We start from the raw sequence: 26911 nt of genomic DNA, 5'->3' as shown, positions 1-26911 counted from the left end.
AAGCCATTACCAGCCAAGTGTGGCTGTTTAATTCCTCCACAGCCCCGATGTAAAATTGTGCAAAGTCAAAATAAAGTGATACATCGAAGATATGTTTCTGTGCATGTTTTCGAGGAGGGAGTGGGGTGGTCTTGTGAGATGTGCGTAGTAGGTTTTGTTGTTGTTGACGTATCACTTTATTTCACGCTGCGTGAATAATGGGTTTTGTTTTTAAAGTCGCACTTTCATGTTGCTTATACAGAAGCTGTGGCCGTGCGCCCCCCCCCCACCTATGCCACCCGGCACGGGACGAACCCATTCACACGCGCGCACGGACGGACGTACGCGTAGTTCCTCGCTCAATTAAAAAACAAATATTCCGCGCACTTAGTTAGTTTAATGTATTACTCTTTTACCTTTTTTAAAAAATAAATTAAGCGCGTGGTTATTGTATAAGTTTGACAACTTCGCCTGCTAACCCCCCCCCTCACCGCTATAAGTGGTCGTGGCCGAGAGGCGCGAAACCTGGGTCCCCGCGTGGCTCTGCACCACCTCGCGTCCCCATCAACAACATCAACAACAACACCACCACCATCATCATTGTCACCATCAGCAACAGCATCGTCGTCATCGATACCATCGCCACTTTCAGAGTCAACGAAATCTGCACCGGCATCGCGAAGCACCATCACCAACTGCAGCAGCAGCAGCAACAACAACATCTTCATCAGCAGCAACAACATCATCAGCCACAACAACAACATCATCTCTTCAAGAGCTGCGTCAGGTTTCGCGCTCTCTGCAGCATCGGCGGCGGTGGTGGAGACGGCGGAGGAGGAGGCGGAGGAGGAGGAGAGGGCGGCGTGGGGGGCGTGAGTCGGAGTCTGCGTGCGACTCAACCCAGGGTCCCAACTTAGACTTGGCGACTCTCGAAACCACTTCCAAGCCCGCTCCCAAGTCCCCGTGCTCCACCATGTCAGCCGCCGACTACAAACCCGGGGACCTCATCTTCGCCAAGATGAAGGGATACCCGCACTGGCCGGCCAGGGTCAGTTGCGTTGAGTTGCGCAGTCAACATAGACCGCCGCTGGGTCCGGGGTGAACCCCCCCCCCCCCCCCCAGCGAACCACCCACCCCCCCCGTGTTTCCTAGATTTTGTGCGGGGAGCCTGCGCCAGGCCGCCGGCTCGCTGAACCCCTGTACGCGGCGGGAGTGCCCCCTTTATTGGGGGAGCAGGGGACAGGATCCAGGGTACGTGGGACACAGACAGCCCCCAGCCACCCGCAGCCACTACCCCCCTCCCAACCTTCACGGCGCCACTGATCGCTGGGTACGTCCACCGGGGAGACGGAGCGATGAAATCAGCAGGTGCTTAGGGGTTGGGGAATGGTTAACGCCGCAGAATCGTGGCAGACTTTCCCCGGGCAGCTCCGTCGCTCTCTGGCGGAGGCCTTCATCCAGCAGTGGATTGGTCGTGGCCGCTTGTGACAGGGAAGGGTTAATGTCGAGTTACCGTAGGGGGGGTGGTTGGTGGTGGTGGTGGTGGGGGGTAATCGTCCCCAAGTTATCCGAAGGGTAACCTCTGGGCCGCCTTAGGGTTAACAGCTCACGTGTACACCGGGGTGCGTTTTGTCAAATTCGCCGCAGCAGTGAAAAGCGGTGGCAATCTTCAGGGGGGGGGGGGGGTAACAGGAGAGTGGTGGGTGGTGATGGGGGACCATGAGATCAGCTTCGTGGTGCCACCCGGTGTCGCTCCGTGCCGAACGAAGCCGTTCAATGGAGCAATGTGAACGGGACCCGATGGATTTCCAAGCGACCGGGTGGGTTAAGCGGCGTGGGATGATGCTCCTTAGGTCCGCGACTCGAGTCTCCCTCGCCGAGACGTCTCCCCCTTCCGTGGGGCACGCGTTTTTGTTCTTCTCGCCAGCCCCCCTTTTTTAGGGGCGCTGGCCGCTCTTGGTCGCACGTTTCGTGTAGTGTACTAGTACAGCACTAGTGTAGTGTATAGTGTACTATACTAGTACAGCACTAGTGTGTAGTGTAGTGTATAGTAGTGTATAGTGTAGTGTACTAGTACAGCACTAGTGTAGTATATAGTGTACTATACTAGTACAGCTGTAGTGTATAGTGCAGTGTATAGTGTAGTATACTAGTACAGCACTAACCGGTTGTGTGTTGGAGAGCCAAGCCACAACATTTACAATCCGAGTACGACGTTTCGCCAGTAATTACAACCAGCTTCATCAGGCGACTGCCAGATTTGTGGAGAAGTCCACCTGTTGACATGATGGTTAAATGCGTCTTGCTACCAATTGCTCTTCAGTGCGTGCTTGTAGCCACTACGCCCTACTTGGGACATCGGTTAAAACCAAACAAGAGCTATATAGGTCATCGGATTCCTCCAGCATACAGAAATGTTCCGATTCTGTCTGACGCTTCGCGTTCGCGCTCCTCCATGTGCTGGACAGCTTCTCTCGGGAACTGACTCGGAACGAGGCCCTCTGTGCGTGTGGGTGGGTGACGTTTCGGCAGAAAGATGATAATGTCTTAACCCTTTCTGAGCAGGGAGCTTCAAATGTCGCTCAATTCTCGCCCCCCCTCCCCCCAAAGCTACCGTTGCATGCCTTGGGTTTATTCTCCTTGAAGAAGCTTTTTGGTACGTGGGCCGAAATTTCGGGCGTCATTCCTAATACAGTACTGTCATGTTACTGTCATGTACTGTATTAGGATAAACACGTGGCTGGAGTGTGGCTTCGTCGTCGTCCTTGTTTTTAAGAGACACCCCCCCCGTGAGCCCCACCCCCCCGAGCCACCCCCCCCCCATCCACCACCATCCCCATCCACCCCCCCCCGATCCACCACCAACCACTCCCCCGATCCCCCCCCCGATCCACCACCACCCCCCCCCCGATCCACCACCCCCCCCCGATCCACCACCCCCCCCCCGATCCACCACCCCCCCCCCGATCCACCACCACCCCCCCCCCGATCCACCACCACCCCCCCCCCCCTATCCACCACCCCCCCCTATCCACCACCCCCCCCCGATCCACCACCACCCCCCCAATCCACCCCCCTATCCACCACCACCCCCCCCGATCCACCCCCCCCCGATCCACCCCCCCCCAATCCCCCCCCCCATCCACCACCACCCTCCTCCCGATCCACCACCTCCCCCCCCGAGCCGCTGACTTCTGACCCCGCACCCGAGGCGGCCCCGCCTACCACCCACACCGCCGCTGCTGCTGCTGCTGCAACCTCCTCCTCGCCCACCACAGATTTTTTTTGTGTCCCTCCCCTCCTCCTCTCCCCGTCCATCTCCACGGCTCTTGGGTCCCCGACTAAAGTGGCTGCACCGGGTCTCGGGCCCGGCTCCGTGTAAGGCGCCACCCCATCCCCCCCCCTATCATCATCCCCGGCCACGCCGGGACAAGCGGTCGTATCGCCGGGGAGGAGTAGGCGAGGCGGCGGTAGTGGCTATGGCCTGGCTCGCCTCTATTGTTCCGTCTCTCGCCCTTCGCGCACTCACCGCTTTGTTTGCATTGCTGTGCGGGGTGGGTTGGGTGGTGGTGGTAGTGGGGGGGAAGGGTTTGTGCGGTGTTTTATTTGAATTTGGCTTGCCCAGCAGTGGATAGAGAGACTGTGCGTGGTGGTTTTGTGGTGGTTGCAGGTAAACCATCTTCCGGAGGGCGCGGGCAAGGCGCCGACTCACAAGCTCCCCATCTTCTTCTTCGGCACTCACGAGACGTACGTATGTGTGTGTGCGTGTGTGTCGAGTGGCCTCAAGGTGCACCTAGCCTGGCATAAGCGCCGTGTGGACGTCACTCGCCGCTTGGCATCTGTTGCGAGTGAACCCAAACGGGGCCCAGTTTCGATTTCTCGCGAGCCGGATTCATGAATCGGTAGCTGGCCCTCCTCTAGGTCGACTCGGCCTTAAACGAGTACCGTGCCCTGGTTCGGTGTGCTGTGAACATCGGCACTGGGGAGATGGAAGGCGGCCGAGGGTGATGTTGGTCACAACCCCATTTGTCCGACGTTCCGGCCTTCATGGGTGCTGTTCGCTAACTGCTGTTAAAGGTGATAGCGGCCAGGGGAACTTTGCATAGCACGTCCAGTGGGCACGCAACCCTGGTGTTGGTGCCGATGTTAGTACAGTACAGCTCTTGCTTGCTATCCCCGAAAGCTGTAAAAGTCAGCACCAATTCCCTACCTCGAACCGTGGATGGATGGCGAAGTGAGTGGTTTCTCTGTCCCCTTGTGTATCGCGACGTACGCTGTGTTCGTATACACCTGAGCTGATGGGTTCCCTGGTTTGAACCCCCTCTGGCCTGTTGCGCACGGATGAGCTTCGTTACGCTTGCGTTGTTGACAGAAGCGGGTTGGGGAGGGGGGGTCACCCACATTTTTCCACTGTAGACATATTTTATAAGTCGGCACACGGGTCGGTTATCAAAAGGGCGCAGAAAACCGTAACGGCAGTTCAACATAATACTGGTACCAGATCTTAGGTCACAAATCAATGCCTGCCAACCCCTGAACACGGATGCCAATTCCCCGGAATGTCAAGAGGGTCAAAGCAGGACAGGGGAGGGGAGGGAGGGAGGAAGGGAGGGTGTGTGATTGCATGTACTGTATGTTGAACTTCTTTCGCACCGTACGTAGCCAACCGTGCTATTCGGAGGTGCGGGCGGGGGGTGACAACAAACTTAACACAAACAAGAAGTTCTAATTCTCATACCCCTCGACCCTCCTCGCACAACTGAATTGGGTCCCCGTGTACCGCCGTTGCCTGTTCAAATTCCTCACGCTAGTCGACAAATCCCTTCATGGCCTTGGCCCCAACCATATCTTGCCACTCTTGTGTCTGTGTCGCCTTCCCGCCCGCTACGTTCTCAGTCTTTGCTGCCTGTCTCTGTTCCTCCTCCTTGCGCTCAGTCCACGCTTTCGCTCTTTCGTTCTTCTCGCCCCCCTTCACTGGAACAAACTTCCCACTCTACATTAGAGAGTCACCTTCGCTCACTAAGTTTCCGCTCCTCACTCGAAACTCACTTATTGTTACCCCTAGCTCACCCCACGACCCCTTAATCTCCCCCTCGTAACCACCACCGTTACTTTTCCCTTTTCATATTCTCATTATACGGCGATCACTTCAATCCATTTGTCGTTATTTACTGTCATCAATTTAGCTTTCACCGAATTCACGTATCACAGATTTGCCATTGCTTCCTCTCTCATCTATTTCATTCACCTCATCTCCACCATCACACTCATACATAATTTTTTTGTAAAGTGCCTTAGTGAAGGCGCTTATAAATTCGGTTAAGATAAGATCCAAAATTTGTTCTGAATTTAGATTGAAAAGTGCATAGCTACAGTGGCTGCCTAATACCAGAAGGAGGAGCGTTCCAGACGGTCGCAGTAGCGCATCTGAAAGCGCATCTGAAAGCGCATCTGAAAGCGCGCGATGCGGTAACCACCGTCTTTATTCGATGGCGAGCCAAAAGCCCCTGGGAGGATGACCGGAGTTGGACATGATGGTTAATTTTCCTTGACGAGCTCAGCAAGGTATTGTGGTTAATTTATGGATTGATGCTCCCCCCTACCCGACCCCACCCCACATGTGCGATGAGCTCAGGGGCTTCCTGTGCAGCAAGGACGTGTTCCCGTACCGCAAGCACAAGCTCAAGTACGCGGTGCCCTGCAAGCGCAAGGGCTTCAACGAGGGCCTGTGGGAGATCGAGAATAATCCCATGGTGCAGTTCAGGACCCACGCGCCACAGGTTAGGGGCGCGAGGGGTTGACGGCCTCATCTCTCATTTCGACGTGTGACGTGTACGCTCCTTTGAAGCTCAACTACAGTTGATCATTGGTTATCAGGCGCGCGATTATCCAGCTTGTAACATCATCTGGCAGTCCCGGGCCCATCCGGCAAAACCGCTTCGAAGGCTGTAACCAGTCTGGCGATTGGCACCACGCGCGTGAACAAAAAAATAGGTATTCTTGAATTCAGTCTAAAAGATATACAGTACATTATACACTACATAAAACTTTAACAATGAAAATACTGCACGTGTGTCTATATTGATACATCACCCCATGCAGAGTCTTCGAGATTGGAGTGGTAAGTACGGTACAGTAAATACAGGAACTTTTTACAGGATATTTCTTTTAGTCTATTTGCCACTTTTATATAGCAAACAAAATTTAAACACAGAAAAACATTTAACAACACCTACAAACATGATTCATACAAGAATGTGCAAAAATAAAATTTATAAATAAGATGTGCTTATCCGGCATTTTTAAAAATTTGGCTCCCCCTCCCCCCGAAGCCGCCGGATAATCGATGATCTGTATTTATTGTTTTACCAGGTAAGGCCAACTGAGCTATGTAGCTCTTATTCAGAAGCGACCAGGCCACAAATGATGGCCCAACGAAGTGGCTCATCGCGTGGACATTTATAGCAGCCAAATACTCTAAACGCGTGATGTTGAGTCTAAATGTGGAGGGAAAAACCAGAGGACCCGGAGAAAAATCCACGTTACCACGGGGAGAGCGGCACGCAAACTCCAAATATACAGTCGTCAGGGTCGGGATCGAAACAACGACCTCCTGCGTACCAGGCGAAGCAGATAACATCTCACCACCGGGGCACGTTTGGCGTTCCACTGCTGGATGAGAACCTCACACCCTGCTGCCCCAAAAATGCCTCTGCAGGTCGTGTGGGAGATGTTTGACCGTACTTCACCACACCAGTCTGTGCGGATCGGTGAAGCCGCCTTTTTAAAATAAACACCCGCACTCTTTCGGTACAGCATCATGGGAATCAGTCGTACTTATACTCCATGTAAAGCCTTCCTTGTATTGTATGCACCGCTGTGAGTGTGTCTCTCTTGAGCCTGCGGGTCCCTTTGCGAGTCGATGGTGAATGCGTACACCCTCGTGTGCGGAAGGACTCTGCGGACGCGGCCCGCGGGGCCATGGAGGAAACCAAGAAGGAAAACAAAGAGGGCAGCAGCACCGACGAGGAGAAGGAGGTGGAGGTGGACGAGGAGGAGGAGGAGGGGAGGCTCGTGATTGACGAGGGCAGGCCGGGCGCACGGCGCAAGCGGAGCACGCAAGCCGCGGTACGTGGGTTTGACACGCGCTCGCGTTTCACGCAACGTGCGGGTTTATAACGGAGTCGATGACCGCGGGAGGGTGGTGGCGGGGGTGAAGTTGTTGGCCCCACCGCGTTATGAGAATCTGGATTTGATCTCTTGGTCGAAGCGCAACATCTGTGCCCAGCGATAACCCCCCTAGACCTTGGCCTTTTCGCCGACCTGCTTTGGCTGGCCCGGGTGCAGTCTGGTCACGTGACCTCCGCGACCAAAAGACACGGGGCGGACTTTATCCAGCAGTGGATTGAGCAAGGACTGTGAATTATCACTTCTGTCGCAGTTATTATTTTGACGAATCATCTGCTATAAATGTCCACATGATAGGCCACTTCGTTGAGCTATCATTTGTGGCCAGGTCGCTTCTCAAAAATAACTAATAGCTCTGGGCTTTACCTGGTTAATTAAAAATTGTTTAGTTTTAGTTAATTTGTTTTTAATGGTTTGCTTACCTTCCTATACTTGTAACTTTTTGACCCGCCTCTACTGGACATCTGTGAACAAGAGCTTCAGCTCATCGGATTCCTCCAGGATGAACAAAGATTTTGATTCAACTATACGGTTCTCGTTATTACCATCTCATTCTGTGATTTATCTCGGGCCTGTTTAATTTGTATTGTTTTGTACGCTCAAGTTCGCTGCTTTGCGTTGTGTGGTCGCTCTGCAGACGGTAGGGAGGCGAGCGGCGCACAAGGCCGGTGCCAAGGTGGAGGCGGGGGGCGGCTCGGGGTCAGAGGTCACCGAGGACAAACGTCCAGCGACGCCACCCACGCAGCCCGTACGAGCGCCGCACTCGCAGGGCACCACCACCCTCATACCACCACCCTTACACAGAGCACCACCCTCACACCACCCTCACAGCACCGGGCTCGCGGAGCTCCACGCTCGCGGAGTTCCACCCTCACTCATAGCACCACCCTCATAGCACCACCCTCACAACACCCTCACAACACCCTCACTCATAGCACCACCCTGATAGCACCACCCTCACACAGAGCACCACCCTCACAACACCCTCACTCATAGCACCACCCTCATAGCACCACCCTCACTCATAGCACCACCCTGATAGCACCACCCTCACACAGAGCACCACCCTCACAACACCCTCACTCATAGCACCACCCTCATAGCACCACCCTCACAACACCCTCACACAGAGCCACCACCCTCACAGCACTGCACCCGCGGAGCAGCGCGCTCACAGAGAACTGCATTCACGCACAGAGATCCAAGTTTCGGGGCGATTTTGTTGAACCAGGCGAAAACTCGAGAGACCTAGGGTGAGTTTCCTTCGCACGGGAGAACCCGTCTCACCGAAAATTATTAAAGCAAACAAAGTACAGTTGATTGAAACAAATAAGAATCGAGCAAAAACTGCATTACGTTAAGGTTTCTGTTGCGGTGTTGTTCCATTTGTCCCGTGGTTCACAGATTTTTTAAATTGCGGTTGGTATGCGTTATGTGTGTGCGCGCGTGCGTGCGGTAGTGTAGCGGTTAGCGTGCTGCGCTATGAACCTGGTGATCCGGGTTCGTTTCCCGCTCACGGCCAAACACCAGTGACGATTATCTGAACCGGTCCTGGGCCTCCCTTAGGTCGACTCAGCCTGAAATGAGTACCTGGTGCGCTGTGTAAACATTGTCACTGGGGAGACAAAGGCGGTCGGGCGTGGTGCTGACCACCCACCCCCTCGTGTACCGTTCTGGCCTTCATAGGTGCTCGCTAACAGCACTTGCCCTTACAGTCTGTTAAGGCTACACGGAGGATCGTTGTTGTCATCATGATGCAATCTTTGGGGTGCTCAGCAGGACTCTCTGCAGAGGAAGCGGAGGAAGAGGGCCCAGGGCGAGGAGTGGCCGGCAGATGCCCGCTCGAGAAGGAAGGCAAGTAACAGGCAACTCCGGATACACGTTTGTACGTATGCATGTTGGACTTCTTTCGCACCGTACGTAGCCAACCGGTGCTAAGCGGAGGTGCGGGGGAAGGACAACAACCTAAACACGAGGTTGTCAATCGAGATGATGATGATGATTTCAAAGTGCAGCAAAGCTCCACAGTGGCTCCCTAATATCGGAAGGAAGAGCATTCCAGACGGGCCGCAGAAGCGCATTTGAGAGCGCCGCGATGTAAGTGACCGTCTTTGATGTCTGTCCGACGGGGAGACAAAGGCGGCCGGGCGTGGTGCTGGCCACTAGGGCTGAACGATCTGGGGGAAATATCTAATTGCGATTTTTCTGACAGATATTGCAATTTGATTTGCGATTACATTTTTTAAAGTCAAGCTTCAGTTAAATATTGACTTTGTAATAGATTTTAAACATGTGATGGAGCATTACCACAAGCTACCATTAAAATATGAACTGCTCTATATATTTTAATGCAAGGATTAGAAATTGAAAGATGTGAATTGCTTCCAACATGTATTTATTAAAATGTTTTAATTTAAATAGAACAATCAAACATTTAACAATTGTTAAGTTAAATAAATAAAGTTTAAATAATAAATTAAACAATTCCAATAAGAAAGTAATAGGACTTTTCAAATCGCAAAAAAATCGTAGCCTTTGCCATTTGCTTATCGCATTGTTTCAGATTTGGATTTGAAATCGATTCATCGTTCAGCCCTACTGGCCACCCACCCTCTTAGTGCACCGGCCTCCTTCATAGCCATTCTAAAGAAATTAATTTTCGATGTAGATTTAAAAGTGCAGAGCTCGAGCGGATTCCTAATATCCAAAGGAAGAGTGTTCCAGACGGCCGCGGAAGCACATCTGAAAACGCGCGATGCGGTGACCGACCGTCTTTGTTCGCTGGCTAGCCAAAAGTCCGCCGCTGCGAGGATGATGCTTTATCCTCCTTGACGAGATCGGCAAGCTATCGTGGTTCATTTGTGGCTTCGTGTGCAGCGAGTTGCGAACTTATAGCGTGTTCATTCGGCAACCGCAAGCCGATGCAGCTCGGCGAGGACTGAACACGTTGCTCGTGCGCCGCCACTTGCTGCAGAGGTTCGAGATTTGACGTTTTCGTGTCTGCAGGGATTCATGCTCTTCGGTTTTTTCGGTAAAGCCACGTAGGTAAAAAATAAATAAAAAACAACTCAATTAATTCAAGTGTGTCGAGACGCACTTATGCGGTTGTGCTTTCGCTACGTTGTCCCCACCTGAAGAAGGACGCTTGTGTTGTGCCCGAAACGTCGTGTTTTTAATTAGGTTTTTCATTTATTTTATTTTTTACCTACGTGACTTTACCGAAAAATCCAAAGAGTTTGCCGCAGAGGGTTTCGTTGCTCGAGTCTCACGGCCGCCCCGGTTAATACCGCGTGTTCCGTGTGTATTGGAGCACAGACCCGCTGCGCCGTCTTGTGCGCTTCACAGCTGACGGTAAAGATTCTCCCGTGACGTCATTCGAAAAAGAGTGGCAGGCCCCCATTGTGTGCCGGGGGGCGGGGGAGGGAGGGCGCGAATTGGTTTTAAATCGCACCGCAAGTTACTCGATTGCACTACGAAAACGAAAGCGCCCACACCGCCTCTACTCAATTGCTACTATTGTAGGGACGTAAATCGCGTCCCTGGGGTAGTGACTGTTGTGAGGAGACTCGCTCCCTTACCGGCACTTGCCTGCCGATGGGGACTCGAGGGGCCTGTCACGCTGGCTCGGGTGCCATCGGGAGAGTCAGGGGAAGTGACGTGGCAAGAGGCGGGGTGGGGGCCACGCCAGAGGTCGCAAACGGGTTTTGATTCCTTACCCGTACCCGGCCGCACCAGGTTCGCAAATGGGGTACCCGTACCCGGCCGGGTACGGGTAGCCGTTCCCTACCCGTACCCGTACCCTACCCGAAATGAGTGACAAACGGTGACTCACCAGTGACTCACGGTCTACCCGTACCCGGCCGCACCAGGGTCGCAAACGGCTACCTGTACCCGTACCCGGCCGGGTACGGGTAGCCGGGTATCGGGTAGGGTACGGGTATCGGGTACCCGGTTGCGACCTCTGGGCCACGCTCGGGGAAGGGAAGAGGAGGCGGGGCCTTCGGACCGTGTGGGTCAGTCGGTGTGGGGTTCTGATGGTGCATGGTCACGCCTGTGGAAGCGGGAGCCGAGAGTGTTGAGGCTCCGGGTATGAAGAATCCTCCCTCTCTCTCGTTGGGGTATCGAGTAGCCTTGTTGTAGCTGTTGCTGTTAAAGTGAATAAAGTGTGGCGCCTCCTATCCCAGTGTGTGCCTCGTCAGACACGCATTACACTATTATTATGAGACTGGCAGGGGCAGGGGGGAGGCAAAGGGCAACTTCTGATGCAAGCCACACGACTTCTGATTTAAGCACAAGCGGCCTTGCTTCCAATGCCACGTGTGCTGATATCCAGATGCTCCTGCAATGTGGCACCGTAATCGGGTGCTTTGATTTATCCACCTGCGTGTTTGTTTATGCCCCGCGTGATCCCTTGTGACTCCCTCGCCCTGCCTGCATTTTTTTCCAGGGGTCGGAGGACACAGCAACAACAACAGCAGCAGCAACAGCCAGTCCTCCCAGGAAGGGCCCCAAGAAGAAAAAAGGTGTGTGTGTGTGTACGTGTGTGTACGTGTGTGTACGTGTGTATGTGTGTACGTGTGTGTGTGCGTGCGTGGGGAGCGATAGTGTAGTGGTTAGCGCGCTGTGCTATGAACCTGGCAACACGGGTTCGATTCCCGCTCACAGCCAACACCAGTGACGATTATCTGAACCGGTCCCAGGCCTCCCCTAGGTCGACTCAGCCTCAAATGAGTACCTGGTGCGGTGTGTAAACATCGCCACTAGGGAGACAAAGGCGGTCGGGCGTGGTGCCGGCCACTTACCCCCTCGTGTACCGTTCCGGCCTTCATAGGTGCTCGCTAACAGCACTTGTCCCTACAGTCTGTTAAGGCTATATGGGGGATCTTTGTGTGCGTGCGTGGGGAGCGGTGGTGTAGCGGTTAGCACGCGGAGCTACGAACCCGGGGGCCCTAGTTCGATTCCCACTCACGGCCAACACCGGTGACGATTATCTGATCCGGCCTTGGGCCTCCCCTAGGTCGACTCAGCCTCAAATTAGTACCCGGTGCGGTGTGTTAACATGGCCACTGGGGAGACAAAGGCGGTCGGGCGTGGTGTTGGCCACCCACCCCCTCGTGTGCCGTGCCGGCCTTCGTAGGTGCTCGCTAACAGCACTTGTCCCAAGAATCTGTGAAGGCTATGAGGGGGATCTTTGTCTTTCTGTGCGTGTGTGCGTCGTGTTGTGGCTGCGCTGCTGGAGTTGTGCGATGGGGAACCAATGGCAGCGATTCGACGTCACGGAGTTCGGGGGCAGCTGGGGACAGCAGGGGGTAGCAGGATAACAACACGGGGTGGGGAGGGGAGGCATTTGCCAAGCAGTGGGAAGTTACCAGCTGGCAACAACAACCACAACAACAACAACACAAGTCTGTGGGTCTCTTGAGAGCCCACGGGTGTCCGTGTGAATTTGTGAAGCCGCCTCAATAAAATGGACACGGGCACTGCTTCTGCACGGCATCGTGAGATGCAGTCGTGTTTAGCCTCCATATATATCCACCTTGTATTGGATTGGCCTCTGTTAATGTGTATCTGCGTGTATGGGTCTCTTCTGGTGTCTCTTTGTGAGACTATGTGCGAGTCTGTGGGTCTCTGTGCGAGTCTATGGGTCTCTGTGCGAGTCTGTGGGTCTCTGTGCGAGTCTGTGGGTCTCTGTGCGAGTCTGTGGGTCTCTGTGCGAGTCTGTGGGTCTCTGCGAGTCTGTGGGTCTCTGTGCGAGTCTGTGGGTCTCTGCGAGTCTGTGTGTCTCTGTGCGAGTCTGTGGGTCTCTGTGCGAGTCTGTGGGTCTCTGTGCGAGTCTGTGGGTCTCTGTGCGAGTCTGTGGGTCTCTGTGCGAGTCTGGGTCTCTGTGCGAGTCTGTGGGTCTCTGTGCGAGTCTGTGGGTCTCTGTGCGAGTCTATGGGTCTCTGTGCGAGTCTGTGGGTCTCTGTGCGAGTCTGTGGGTCTCTGTGCGAGTCTGTGGGTCTCTGCGAGTCTGCGGGTCTCTGTGCGAGTCTGCGGGTCTCTGTGCGAGTCTGCGGGTCTCTGTGCGAGTCTGCGGGTCTCTGTGTGAGTCTGTGGGTCTCTGTGTGAGTCTGTGGGTCTCCGTGCGAGTCTGTGGGTCTCTGTGCGAGTCTGTGGGTCTCTGCGTGAGTCTGTGGGTCTTTACGTGACTGTGGTTTTCAATGTGAGCCTCAGCAAATGAGGGAACGTGAGAACAATGGGGCGGACCGCCGTTCCCCAGCAGTGGGACGTTCCACGGCTGACGGCAACAACAACGGCGACCGTGTGTGGACATGTGACCTCTCTGCCGCTGTCTGTCGTGTTCACAGTCGAGGAGGAGGAGGTGCAGAAGGCCGTGACCAAGAAACCTCACAAAACCAAGCAGCCCTCGGGGACCAACAGGTGATTCCACCAGAGCCCCCGGCTGTTGGCGCCGGCTTGGGCTGACCCGGGGGCAGTCACTGTCAGAGAGCGCTGGTCAAGTACCTGCGCTGTAGTTCAGCGCTTGCTGTAGTTGCTGTAGTTCAGCGCTTGCTGTAGTTGTTTCAGTTCTGTGGTTGCTGTAGTTCAGTACTTGCTGTGGTTTCTGTAGTTCAGTGCTTTCTGTAGTTGAGTGCTTGCTGTAGTTCACAGCTTGCTGTAGTTGTTTCAGTTCTGTGGTTGCTGTAGTTCAGTACTTGCTGTGGTTGCTGTAGTTCAGTGCTTTCTGTAGTTGAGTGCTTGCTGTAGTTCAGCGCTTGTATATATGTTGAACTTCTTTCGCACCGTACGTGGCCAACCGTGCTAATCGGAGGTGCTTGCTGTAGTTCAGCGCTTGCTGTTGTTCAGCGCTTGTATGTATATATGTTGAACTTCTTTCGCACCATACGTGGCCAACCGTGCTAACCAGAGGTGCTTGCTGTAGTTGCTGTAGTTCAGCGCTTGCTGTAGTTGTTTCAGTTCTGTGGTTGCTGTAGTTCAGTACTTGCTGTGGTTGCTGTAGTTCAGTGCTTTCTGTAGTTGAGTGCTTGCTGTAGTTCAGCGCTTGTATATATGTTGAACTTCTTTCGCACCGTACGTGGCCAACCGTGCTAATCGGAGGTGCTTGCTGTAGTTCAGCGCTTGCTGTTGTTCAGCGCTTGTATGTATATATGTTGAACTTCTTTCGCACCATACGTGGCCAACCGTGCTAACCAGAGGTGCTTGCTGTAGTTGCTGTAGTTCAGCGCTTGCTGTAGTTGTTTCAGTTCTGTGCTTTCTGTAGTTCAGTACTTGCTGTGGTTGCTGTAGTTCAGTGCTTTCTGTAGTTGAGTGCTTGCTGTAGTTCACAGCTTGCTGTAGTTGCTGTAGTTCAGCGCTTGCTGTAGTTGCTGTAGTTCAGCGCTTGCTGTAGTTGCTGTAGTTCAGCGCTTGCTGTAGTTGCTGTAGTTCACCGCTTGCTGTAGTTGCTGTAGTTCAGCGCTTGTTGTAGTTGCTGTAGTTCACCGCTTGCTGTAGTTGCTGTAGTTCAGCGCTTGCCGTATTCACCACGGCGGGCGCGGTCTCTGCGGTCGGTATCACCAGTGAGCCGAGCGGTGCCGACGAGGCACCGCCGGAGAAGCGCCGGCGCCGGAGGCAGGCGGAGGCGGTGGTGGCGGTGGAGGTCGGCGTGGCCCGCGAGCGCCGGCGCAGGGCAGGCCGCGGCGACGGCGACGCCGTCAAGGAAGGGAGCGGCGTCGGCAGCGCCGCCGCCGACGGGAGCCAGGCCCGCCGCAAGGAGCGCAAGGTGGAGCGTGGCAAAGACAAGGCCCCGCAGGCCGAGGCCCCGGCGGCAGGCGGCGCCCGCAAGCGCAAGCGCGGCTCCGATTCGGAGACCACAGATGCCGTGAGTCGGGTTGGGGGGTGGGGGCGGCAGGGCAGTGTCGTGAACGGTCGATGGCGCCTCGCAGCGAGAAGGGGCCCGGGTTCGATTCCCTTAATCGGACCCCTCTCTGTGGAGTTTGAGCGTTCTGTTTATTAACACTTAGGAGGTTTTCGCGACCAATATCATCCATAATAGACGTTTTTTGGTTAGATCGCGTAAATATATAAATGTGTCGTAAAACCCGCCACCACCCGACACAGCCAACTAGTAAGATTTGTCACGTAAACAGAGCGTGCCAATTTGTCGTTAGTATAACAAAAAAACCTTACAGTGTATCTGGTATTCGCCAAACATCCCCTTGCTGAAAATAGTGGTGGTGGTGAATTTTGTGGTTATGGTGGTAAAAGATGGTGATGGTGGCGGTGATGAAGATGGCGGTGGTGATGAAGATGGCGGTTGTGGTGGTGGCGGCGGCAGCGATCGTGGTGATGATGGTTTCGGTTGTCCTGGTAGTGTTGGTCCTGATGGTGGTGGTTGACCTGCTCTAGAAACTCTTTTAACTGGAGCCGTTGGTGCCGCCGTAGAAACCGGAGAAGCTGAAGCACGCAGAGAAGGGCGGCCGCAAACACGTGGAGATGGACCCAGACCCGGAGCCGCCCAAGAAAGGCCGCAGGGCCGAGGAGCGGGCCAAAGAGGCCAGGTGGGATACCAGGGAAACGAGTCGCCATCATCGCCATCATCGTCGTCGCCATCATCGCCGGCATCATCATTGGCATCAGCATGATCACCATCATTATCATCATCACAGGAATCATTGTCATTGTTTGCATAGTTAGTAGTTACTCCTACATGTGTTGATTTGCTGTGTGTGTGTGAAGGCCGTTGTTTTGGTTTTACCACAAGTCGGTTGTGGCTGTTTTGTAGACACTGTTCCTTTTGATGTGTTCCCCATGTGTGGTCAGGTGCAGTGATGTATGTGTGTGATGTAAGTGGAAAATGTATGTGTACGCGTGTAAGTGTGCGTGTGCACGTGTGTGTGTGCACTTGTGGGGAGCGTTAGTGTTGCGGTTAGCGCACTACGCCGTACACCCGGCGACACAGGTTCGATTCCCGCTCACGGCCAACACCAGTGATGATTATCTGAACCGGGCTTGGGCCTCCCCTAGGTCGACTCGGCCTCAAATGAGTACCTGGTGCGGTGTGTAAACATTGTCACTGGGGAGACAAAGGCGGCCACCCACCCCCTTGAGTCTCGTTCCGGCCTTCATAGGTGCTCGCGAACAGCACTTGCCCCTACAGTCTGTTGAGGCTATACAGGGGATCTTTGTCTTTTTGTGCGCTGGTGTGAGCAGTAGTGCAGCTGTTAGCACACTGCGCTGTGAACCCCGCAACCCGAGTTCAAATTCCCACTCACGGCCAACATGGTGACTGATAGCTGAACTGGTCCTGGGCCTCCCCTAGGTTGACCGAACCTTAAAAATGAGTACCTGGTGCGGTGTGCAAAACATCGCCACTGGGGAAACAAAACCGGTCGGACTTGGTGCTGGCCACCTACCCCTTGGTGTGCCGTGTCAGCCTGAATACGTCCTGACTTGAAACCACTTGCCTCAGCATTCTGCCATCGGTCTTTGTCTTTGATGTGCGGTGGCGACGGCAGGCTGACTGACAGCGACGCGAAGGAATCCACGGAGGAGCAGACGTCCCAGGACGACGAGAAGGCGGGTGAGTGACACGCGACAACGAAAAAACAACATCCTGTTTTGGGTCTTCTGGTAAAGTCACGTAGGTGAAAAAAATAAATGGAAATAATCAAATTAAATCACGACGTTTCGGAAGCAACACAAGCTTCCGTCATCAGGTGGGACAACCACAGCAAAAAACCAAAAATTTCTGTAGTGGTTATTTTTTTTGCTGTGGTTGTCCCACCTGATGACGGAAGCTTGTGTTGCTTCCGAAACGTCGTGATTTAATTTGATTATTTCTATTTTTTTTTTATCCTAAATTATTATTTTTCACCTGCGTGACTTTACTGAAAGAACCAAAGAGTTTGGGTCCTTGCAGTCACGAAAACTTCAAATCTAGAATGAAAAAAAAAACACTTTATATTTTTACCAAAAAAGGGCCCACTGGAACTACGCGGCTCTTTTTCAGAAGTGGCCCGGCTATCGCAACCGACAGCTCAATGAGAAAGTGGCTCATGATCGCGCGGAAATTGAAAGCAGCCAAAGTACTCTTAAACGCGTGACGTCGATTCTAAATGCGGAGGGGAAAAATTTGCCGCCGGCTCACCGAGTAGATAATTATCTCGCACGCCGGCAACGCGCGCCGGCAACGCTCGTCGTGCACCGGCACCGCCCTGCTCGCCGGGAAGCTCCGGCAATTCCCCCTTTCTCGCCAAGTCCATCCGCTTCCAGTAACAACAACAAAAATAAAGCCATGTCGACTCGCAGCGGGGCGCCACCGCGCACCATCCGATCGCTCTCCGGCAGAGAGCGGTCCACTCGGAGGCTCGAAGAGGAACCATTGAGGAGCGGGGAGTGCAGCAGCTGGCGCCTAAAGTTCACCCCGAGCTCTGCAGTCCTCTGTATATATGAAGGGTGTTATCGGCCAATTAATGAGTAATTATCCATGTGAAAGGAAACCGGAGTGCCTGGACAGAACCCACGCATTGGAAGCCCAGATCCAAGCAGTCGATGTTGTGGATGTGGTGGACGTTGTAGTTGTTGTTGATGTTGGTGGTGGTTGTGGATGTTGTGGATGTTTTACTTGTGGATTTTGGTGGTGGTTGTTATAGTTGTGGATGTTGGTGATGGTTGTGGATGTTATAGTTGTGGATGTTGGTGGTGGTTGTGGATGTTGATGGTGGTGGTGGTTGTTGTGGATGTTATAGTTGTGGATGTTGGTGGTGGTTGTGGATGTTGGTGGTGGTTGTGGATGTTGGTGGTGGTTGTGGATGTTATAGTTGTGGATATTTGGTGGTGGTTGTGGATGTTGGTGGTGGTTGTGGATGTTGGTGGTGGTTGTGGATGTTGGTGGTGGTTGTGGATGTTGGTGGTGGTTGTGGATGTTGGTGGTGGTTGTGGATGTTAGTGGTGGTTGTGGATGTTGTAGTTGTGGATGTAGTGGTGATTGTGGTGGATGTTGGTGGTGGTTGTGGATGTTGTAGTTGTGGATGTTGGTGGTGGTTGTGGATGTTGGTGGTGGTTGTGGATGTTGTGGATGTTGGTGGTGGTTGTGGATGTTGGTGGTAGTTGTGGATGTAGTGGTGATTGTGGTGGATGTTGTGGTACTTATGGTTGTACTGGATGGAGTTGTTGTGGATGTACTGGACGTTGTAGTTGTGGATGTGGTGGCGGTTGCGGATGTGGTGGCGGTTGCGGATGTGGTGGAAGTTGTAGCTGTTGGCGGTGGTTGTGGATGTTGCTGTTGTAGTGGAGGGTTGTGGTCGTGTGTTGGAGCAGCTGTTGGACGTGTTGTGCACGTCGCGCGTTCACGCCGTCACGTCTCCCCAGAGCTGCAAGCCGACGCCAAGGTGCAGAAGCTCGTCAACGACATCAAGCTCGCTCTCAAGCTCAACAGCCCGGTGAGGACACCCGGGGGCAGCGGGTGGGGGGGGCCCATTCATAATAATCCCCGTGGGTTGCTGGTCGCGCCGTTCCCACAGCGCAGGGCCGTCATCACGGAGCCAGCGCGCGGCCGTGGGCACGACAGGCCTGGCTGGGCCGGAGAGCCTCCGTGGCTGCACCAGCAGTGGCATCCCAGACACCGGCGCGCTCCTTCAAGAAGTAGCTCAAGGCTCTCGTCGGTTCAGGCTCTGACCTGGTTCAGGCTCTCACCTGGTTCAGCCTCTCCACCCGTTCATGCTCTCATCAGTTCAGGCTCTCATTCAGGCCTTCACCTGGTTCAGGCCATTACCTGGTTCAGCCTCTCACCCATTAAGGCGCTCATTCAGGCTCTCACCTGGTTCAGGCTCTCACCCGTTCAGGCAGGGGGCTAATGCTGACGGTTAGCGCACTGTGTTATGCACCCGGAAAGCCGAGTTCTGATTCCCGCCCGCAGCCAACACCAGTGACCATTATCTGAACCGGTTCTGGGCCTCCCCTAGAACGACTCGGCCTCAAACGGTGCGGTGTGTAAACATCGCCCCCTACGCTTCACAGCGCTTGCCCCAACAGACTGTGTGAGCTATACGGAGGCACTCTGTGTGTGCGTGTGCGCGTGTGCAGGACACCAAGCGGTGTCTCGAGTACTTGGATGAGCTGAACTCGCTGCAGCTCAGCCTACAGCACCTGCAGAAGCACACGGAGGTGGTGGCCATGCTGCGCAAGGTGAGGCCCACCAGCCCCCCAGCTGCCCCCCACAGGACCTGCTGATCCCCGCCACCACAACCTCCAACCCCCACTTGCCCCCCGCCACTCGCCGTTACAACCCAGCCATCGCAGTCGTCGTACGGTCTCTGTCGATCCTTCCAAGTTGGTTGAGTTTAACCAGGCGCCACTCCGAAACGGACGTGTGAGCTCCTATTGAACGCTGCGTTAGGTAGGACGCGGAGTGGCTCGCGCACCCCGCTCGGCCACGTAGGCTCTGTGCGTCACGTGGTGGGGCACGTTTAGCAGTCGTCAGGCAAGTGTGGAGGGTGCTTTCGTCATTTCGGCGACCCAGGTTACTGTTGCAAATTAGACTTAACCTTGTCTCTCTGCGTTATCACCTGGTTAACCTATCAACTTGAACTCACCACCCACCCACCCACTCAACCACTCACTCACTCTCCCACCCAACCACTCACCTACTCACTCATCCATCCACCCACTCACCCACTCACTCTCCCACCCAACCACTCACCTACTCACTCATCCATCCACCCACCCACTCACCCACTCACTCACCCACTCACTCACTCATTCACCCACCCACCCACACTCACCCAATCACTCACTCTCCCACCCAACCATTCACCTACTCACTCATTCATCCACCCACCCACTCACTTACCCACTCATTCACTCACCTACCCACCCACCCACACCCAATCACTCACTCACTCGTGCAATTGAGACTCGTTCAGTTCTCGTGAGCTCTCGCCTGGTTAAGCTGAATCAACTTTGAACCCGAACTGGATGTGGTTTGGCACAGAGCCGGCCTGACGCCTCTCCCGTGCCACCCCCAGATCCGCAACTACCGCGCCAGCGAGGACGTGATGCACAAGGCCGCCATGATCTACCACAAGTTCAAGTCCATGTTCCTGGCGGAGGAGGACGGCAGCTCCCCCATCTACGCCCCCCACAGCCCCTCGCCGCCAGCCCCCGCCCCCCCTAGCACCCCCGCCGCGGACGAGGCCCCCCACCCCACGCCCGCCAGTAACGACAAACAACAGTCGCGGCCTACGGCGCGGGAGGCGCGGGGCGGGCGCGGCGACCGTAGAGGTGAGCGACGTGGGCGACACGTGGTGGCGTGTTGTGACGGCGGTTGCCGTGATGTTGTGGCGTCGTGGTTGGGATGTGGGGGGGGAGGGTGGCGAAGTGTCGTGGTGACGCGACGGAGTGATGTGGTGTCGCTTGTAGTGGTGGCGGAGTGGTCAGTGCCGCGGGGCTAAGAACCCCGGCAACGACCCACATTCGATTCCCGCTCGTGATGTGCGTATGAATGTTGAACTTCTTTCGCACCGTACATAGCCAATCGTGATAATCGGACGTGCAGGGGAAGGACAACAACCGAAACACAAGAAGCAGTTCTGTGTTTAACAGTGACCGCGAATATTTTAACAGGACTCTCCTAGGTCGACTCGGCCTTCAATGACGACCTGGTGCAGTGTGTAAACATCGTCATGGGGAGACAAAAGCAGTAGGGCGTGGTGCTGGCCACCCACCCCCTTGTGCGTACGGCATTTCCCCCCAACAGCATTTCCCCCCAACAGCCTGTCAAAGGCTTCACGGGGGATCTTTTGTGTGGCTTGGCGGTGGTGTGGGCCAGACGGGGTTGTTTTGAGAATAGGTCATCAATAATTTAATACACTTGGTATTTGTGCCATTCTTATAGCACAAGGCTATCATCACAAGGGAAGGCACAATGATTCACAGATGGGTATGGTCTGCCAGTATGGGGGCAATGTTTCTCCGCGGTTATACCCAATTGGCAAATACGTGGGTCATTGTTGTCTAATTTTACCTGTGACACTTGCACGCAAGGCCTACTTTTTTTTGTCGTGATGCCTCCGGGAACTTGGCAACGTCCACAGTGAAGCATAATGGTTCCCACGCATTAGTTCGTTCATTCAGGCAGCATTAACCTGGGCGGTCGCCGGACTCGAACCACAATACCTCCACGACAAGCGGCCCAACGCCCAACCGCTCGGCCCACGCCACCGCAACACATGCGTCTCAAGCCGCGGACGAATCCCTCGCGCTAACCGAAGGCTCGCGTTGGCGTGCGCGGTCCCAAGGGAAGGGCCGGAGGGGCCACGGCAGGGCCTGGGGCGAGCGGCGAGGTCCGGCGCCCAGGGACGTCGAAAACGGAGATGGAGCGGCGGACGGAGCAGAGGAGACGCGGCTCGGAGAGAGGTGTGCGCGAGTTTGGGTGGCGCTGGCGGAGTCCGTGAGGGGCCCGGACGTGATCTCGCACCTTCGTCACCACTCCAGGTGGCATCGCTTGAGCGCACAGTTTTATGCAGCAGCGGCAGCAGCAGCGTCGCCGTACCCACACGTTACATCTGGCGGTCGCTGAGTTTTCTGCAGCTGAGCCGGAAGTAAGCAGCAGCAGCAGCAGCCTTTCCAGCTCGGCTGACCGCGAGCTCTCCACGCCCATCCCTTACATCCTTTCCAGACTCCTCCTTCCCGAGGCTTCTTTCAGTCCAGGGGTCGGCAAACCAAAAGAACAAGAAGAGCCATTTCTTTCGAATTCGGTCAAAAACTACAACTCGATATTTCAAGAGCCGTTGATGCACGTGGTGAATACGAGGCGGCGTTCTTGAATAAATAAATAAATAACGGCCACGAAGCGGCAGTCCTTGAAGAGCCGCACGCAGTTCCGGAGCCGTCGGTTGCCGACCCCCGTCCCAGCCGTTCCCGTCTCAAACAACTCCCGCTCCCGATTGAACTCGCCGGCCAAATCGAACGCTCGCCGGTCAAAGCGGACCATCGATCGTGAGTGGCCGCCTCGGCTTGACCAATGAGGATCGTGTCCCCCGTAACAGCGATCAGCCAATGGGCAACCTCCGGTGGCCAAATGAAATGGCTGAACCCACGTTTTACTGCGCACGACGGTAGAATTTAATAATCAATAACGGTTTGACCTTTGGCGTCCTTGACGCTGTGATAATATCACCGCGTGTGTCCTCGGCTATAACGTGGGCGGGCTCACCGTGTGTGCTCCATGCGTGCGATGGGGCTTTCTGTGGGGGAGTTGAGGGACCCCCGAATCAGTGAAAAATAATCTCACTTTCCCGAACCTCAAAGAATGGACAAGCGGGGGTGGACAGTGGCGCCGCCTTGCCATGAGCCGCGTCCCCGCACTGCGCCGGAACACTGCGTGCCACGCGGGCAGCTTAGGCCGTCCGTTCCGCGCAGTCGTTACCGTAGCGTTTGATTGTGCGTTTGGGAATGGGCTCATGGTTTTTTGGTGGTTTCTCAGTGGTATACATACATATCTCTATAATATAAGGTTTTTTTTTTGGGTTAGATCGCATAAGCCAGATAAATCTGGCTGTCGTCTGATGATGCTACCTGGAATTACTGGCAAAACGTCGTACTCAGATTGTAAATGTTGTGGCTTGGCTCTCCAACACACAACCGGTGTGCTGTACTAGTAACTAATTGGCACGTTCTGTTTACGTGACAAACCTTACTGGTTGGCTGTGTCGGGTGGTGGCGGATTTAACGACACATTTATATATTTACCTGACCTAACCCAACAAAATCATGGATTATCGATATTGGTCGCAAAAGCCCTACGTGTTAAACATACATATCTCTATTAACATTTTACATCATGAAAATGACACAGCTGCTTGTGAAACAAAAGCGGATATAATTACGGGTCACGCCGTCCCTGAATTAGCCCGGTGCGTCAAGGACGGTGGTGGTACCCCGCTCTCTGTGCGCCAATTCATGTGTGCCCACTCCCGTGTCTCATGTGCCGATTCCCGCGTGCCAATTTCCGTGTGCACAGTGCGGTGGCGGACGATGGCACGGGGACCCTGCCCGGGGTCAAAGACGCCACGGAGGGAGGAGCGACGCAAGCCTGAGCTGCCACCCTGACCCTTTACCCTTAACCCTGACCCCTGACCCCACGAGAAGCACTTGCAGTTCTGCAGCACCCTGTACACTCTCACCCCGTCACCCTTGACTCACCTTGTGACCCCTACACACACCCTGCACTCACACCCTCACCCAGCACCCTTGTACCCTCACCCTCGACGATCTCCTGGCACTTACGCCCCGCACTCGCCGCACCCTCACCGCGTCCGCGCCACCTCCGGGGCATAACGATTCCACTGCTCGTGGCTCCGAGCGCGCGCTCGAGGAGAAGCGACCAGCACCCTCGCGGTAACCTTGGGGCTCTCGGGGTCGCAGGGGCCGGGTGCGGGTGGGGGGGGGGAACCGCCGAACCCTACAAACGAGCTCCAGCGCGGGGACGTTGTCGCGAACGGGCCGGGTCGACGAGAAACTCGTCCGTCCAGTGAACGGAGGCCTGCAGTCGTGCGCGTTCGTAGGGTCCACCGCTGTCGGGGGTGGCTTCGTTCGTCGCGTGCCTTGTACCGTGCCCTGCGTGGTGCCGCCACCCTGCGTGCTGCCACCCTGCGGCCCCCGTGGCTCGACGCCGTCCGCGCCGCGCCCTCCTGCTCGGTGCAGACGGCGCGGCGTGGAATCCGCGAGCCGCGCTGGAAATCGCTCGGGGGAAGGAATTATTGACGTGACACCGACGGTGCAATTAGAATAACATTGGAAATAAATACGCCAAATATGAAAAAAACGGGGCCGGTTGCGTAACATGTTAAGTATTATTGAACCTATTTACATGATAAAGGGACGTTAATTTTATTATCTATGTGCCCCAGCCCTTGACCTCACTGCGAGCAAAATGAAATGACAAGTCATGCTGGCGTTGGTGGTGATGGTGTAGAGAATTTCAGCAGAACCTACATCTCTGCCTCATAGACCTGGTCAAGGCCTATGATGGCATCAATAGAGCGGGGCTCTGGGTTCTTCATGCTCTCAGGGTCCCTGACTGCTCACAATCATTAAGGACCTGGGTAAAGCTGCGTGTAGGAGCCATTCCCTATTCAACTTGGGGTGCGACAGGGATGTACTCTGGCCCCTACACTATTTAACATATTTTTAAACATAGTTCGATACGCTTTTCATGGCTATACCAGAGGAATTAGTGTCTGGCACAGATACAATGGGAGCCTGATTGATAACCGGTGTTGTCAAGGGATGGCTCCCATCCGGTCAACCATGTTACGTACGCTGCTGATCTGGTAATTCCTGCTCACCCTTGAGTTGGAGACATCACTGCTGAACGTGGGAGCCTGGGTGTTTTATGTTGGTTTCATACCCCCACCCCTCAACTCACCATGAGTACTGGGGCAGTTGTGGAGAAGTTCCTGTACCTGGGCAGTGTCATTACCAACTCTGGTTTGGCAGCAGAGATCTCCAAATCAGTCGAGTGGCATTGTCTTGTCATCAGCTCTCTAATGTTGTGTGGAAACTGCCTGGCCTTTCGCACCATACGAAGCTCCGTATCTTCTCGGTCACCGTTATGCCCTCCCTTTTCTCCATGCTTGCAAAACGTGGAGCCCTTTAAAATAACATCTGCAGCAGTTCGAAAAATTCAGGCTGACCTGCCTTCGATCCATCCCGGGCTTAAACGATCTGGATTATGTGAGGAGCTCACACAGAGATCATGAAACGATCTGGACAGTCCCATCGGCTTTTTTAGGCAAGGCTGCATTGGCTGAGTCATGTAGCTCACATGCCCAGCCGCTGAATGCCCAAGCAACTTCTGTTTGGCCAGATAGAGGGAGCTTAACGGGCACGGTTTGGGCTCGACAAGAAATGCGCTGATGTGGTACAGGAGGATGTGGAGCCGACTGGACATATGTAAAAAAAGAGCTTTATAGCTCATCGGATTCCTGCAGGCTAAAGATTCTCATTCGGACTTGCCGATGACCGGTACCAGCGGTGTCCATGTGGCCTCTGGAAGAGGCTCGTGAAGGACGCTGCTTCTGGGCAGTTGGGGGCAGTCGGCCCTTCAACAACAGCAGAGGGAAAAGGGGCGACGCTCACAACAACGAGCGGAGCGCCAGGCGGCTAAAATGCAGTGAGGTGGTGCCTATGTCAGTCATTTTAGTTCACCCATAACCACCTGGGTATGTCCTTTGAGACCACAGTGTTATTGATGAACGTGTTGAGTGTTGTTGTCTGCACCACCGCCAACGCAGCAGCGTTCCCAGATAATTTGTGTGATCTTGTAATGGTTTTATCCAATTTCATTGTAGTTTTTAGGCCGTGCTGGGCATTAGGGGCGCGCGAGCTGGTTCGGGTCGTCGGAGGGTGCAGCGGCAGGCTTGCGACATCCATAGTTTAACTGGCACCTCGCGACGTCGGACGTGGGATGTATGTCTTTTTAGCTTCCAGGATTGTTCAGGGCTTTGCTGAAATCTGCAATAGTTTTTTTGTGTCTGCGTGCGTGTGTGTGTGTTTTAAGAGGTTTTTTTTAAAGAATTTTTTTTTTTAATATCAACGTCGCTTCCAAATGACACCCCAAGACTTGAATGTAACGTACCTTGGGAATTCCGTCAAACTCTGCCAAACGCCGGGACGAAGCCATCGACTCTTGAGCCAGTTTATTGCGGCGTGAGCCGCGCGTGGCCTCGCTGGGTTTACGTCTCGACCACCCGCACCCTTGCCACCCGCCACGGTTCCGCATCGAGCGTGAGCCAATGAAACGGTGGGGGGGGGGGGTGAAGGAAAGGAGGAACTGATGGAGTCGTTTTTTTAGAAGGTGAAATTCGCGAGATCGATGGGAAGCAAGGCCGTATTTATAATATATATTGGGGGGGGGGACACATCCCCCCAATAATCAAATATGCTCAAAATGTCCCCCCCCCCAATATATTGCTATCAAATAGATTTATGTTCATATGATTGTGGTTATGGTTGTACTTTATGAATCCCTAATCTCTGCCATTACATACAATGAAACAAGAAAATGTAAAACAGAAAAACAGAGCAATGTAATACAATACACTATTAGACATTATTGTAAAAAATACGGTAAATAAAAAGTCGATCCTATTTGTTAGTGAATTTTTTAATATTTTAGGCGGGAAATGGCAGGAAATTCGTTTTTAAAATTTAGATTTTTTTTCTGGGGGGGGGGACCCCAGACCCTCTGGAAGATTTGGTCCCCCCCCCCAATGTTGACTCCATTGCTACGGCCTTGGTGAGAAGGGGCGGAAGATAGGGGAGTTGTCGCTGAACGAGAGTGACGGAGAAAGATTGTTGAGGGTTACAAGTAGTTGACGGCGGGGACGGACAGGATCGAGCGTTTTTCCACCGCATTGGGAGCGCGAGCCAGCGTCCACAACGCCCCCCCGAGACGATTGCCGTGATTCCGTACCTCCGATTGTGTTTTGCAATAAACGACGATATGTTCGATTACGATTGTTCGGAAAAAAAAATCAGTTTTCTCCCCAGGCCGTCGCCAACCATCCCACAAAAACGAATTGCGCAATCCTGGAGCTTCTGCGGGTGTCCTCCAGATGCTGTTGGCAAAAGCCTTCCCAGCTTTAAACGACGGGACACTGCTTAACGCAAAGGGCAATGCAGTAGACTCTCGATAACCTGTGTGCGGTTTTCCCCGATTTGCGGATTAACTACACACCTCAGATTTTTTTTCCCTTTG

General features: G+C 54.2%; 1 protein-coding gene across 5 annotated transcripts; it reads left to right on the top strand.

Annotated features, from left to right (window-relative positions):
• The first annotated feature begins 815 nt into the window (after window positions 1–815).
• Window positions 816–26911, top strand: LOC144950765 (PC4 and SFRS1-interacting protein-like). Of its 5 annotated transcripts, none has more exons than XM_078880844.1 (16): window positions 817–1027; window positions 3650–3726; window positions 5615–5759; window positions 6934–7107; window positions 7805–7915; window positions 8947–9021; window positions 11615–11690; window positions 13515–13587; window positions 14728–15028; window positions 15592–15707; window positions 16665–16729; window positions 18520–18590; window positions 19234–19335; window positions 20175–20430; window positions 21447–21564; window positions 23171–26911. In XM_078880844.1, the coding sequence occupies exons 1-16, from the start codon at window positions 953–955 to the stop codon at window positions 23244–23246; spliced, it is 1911 nt and encodes a 636-aa protein (XP_078736970.1). In that variant the 5' UTR covers window positions 817–952; the 3' UTR covers window positions 23247–26911. The 5 variants fall into 5 exon arrangements, with proteins under 5 accessions (XP_078736971.1, XP_078736970.1, XP_078736969.1 ...); XM_078880843.1 differs by having other exon boundaries at window positions 8944–9021; XM_078880847.1 differs by lacking the exon at window positions 817–1027 and adding an exon at window positions 1715–1799 and having other exon boundaries at window positions 8944–9021.

The sequence above is a fragment of the Lampetra fluviatilis genome, chromosome 59 (assembly GCF_964198595.1).
Source record: "Lampetra fluviatilis chromosome 59, kcLamFluv1.1, whole genome shotgun sequence".
NCBI classification, from domain to species: Eukaryota; Metazoa; Chordata; class Hyperoartia; order Petromyzontiformes; family Petromyzontidae; genus Lampetra; species Lampetra fluviatilis.
This window is presented reverse-complemented; position numbering and strand designations above follow the sequence as displayed.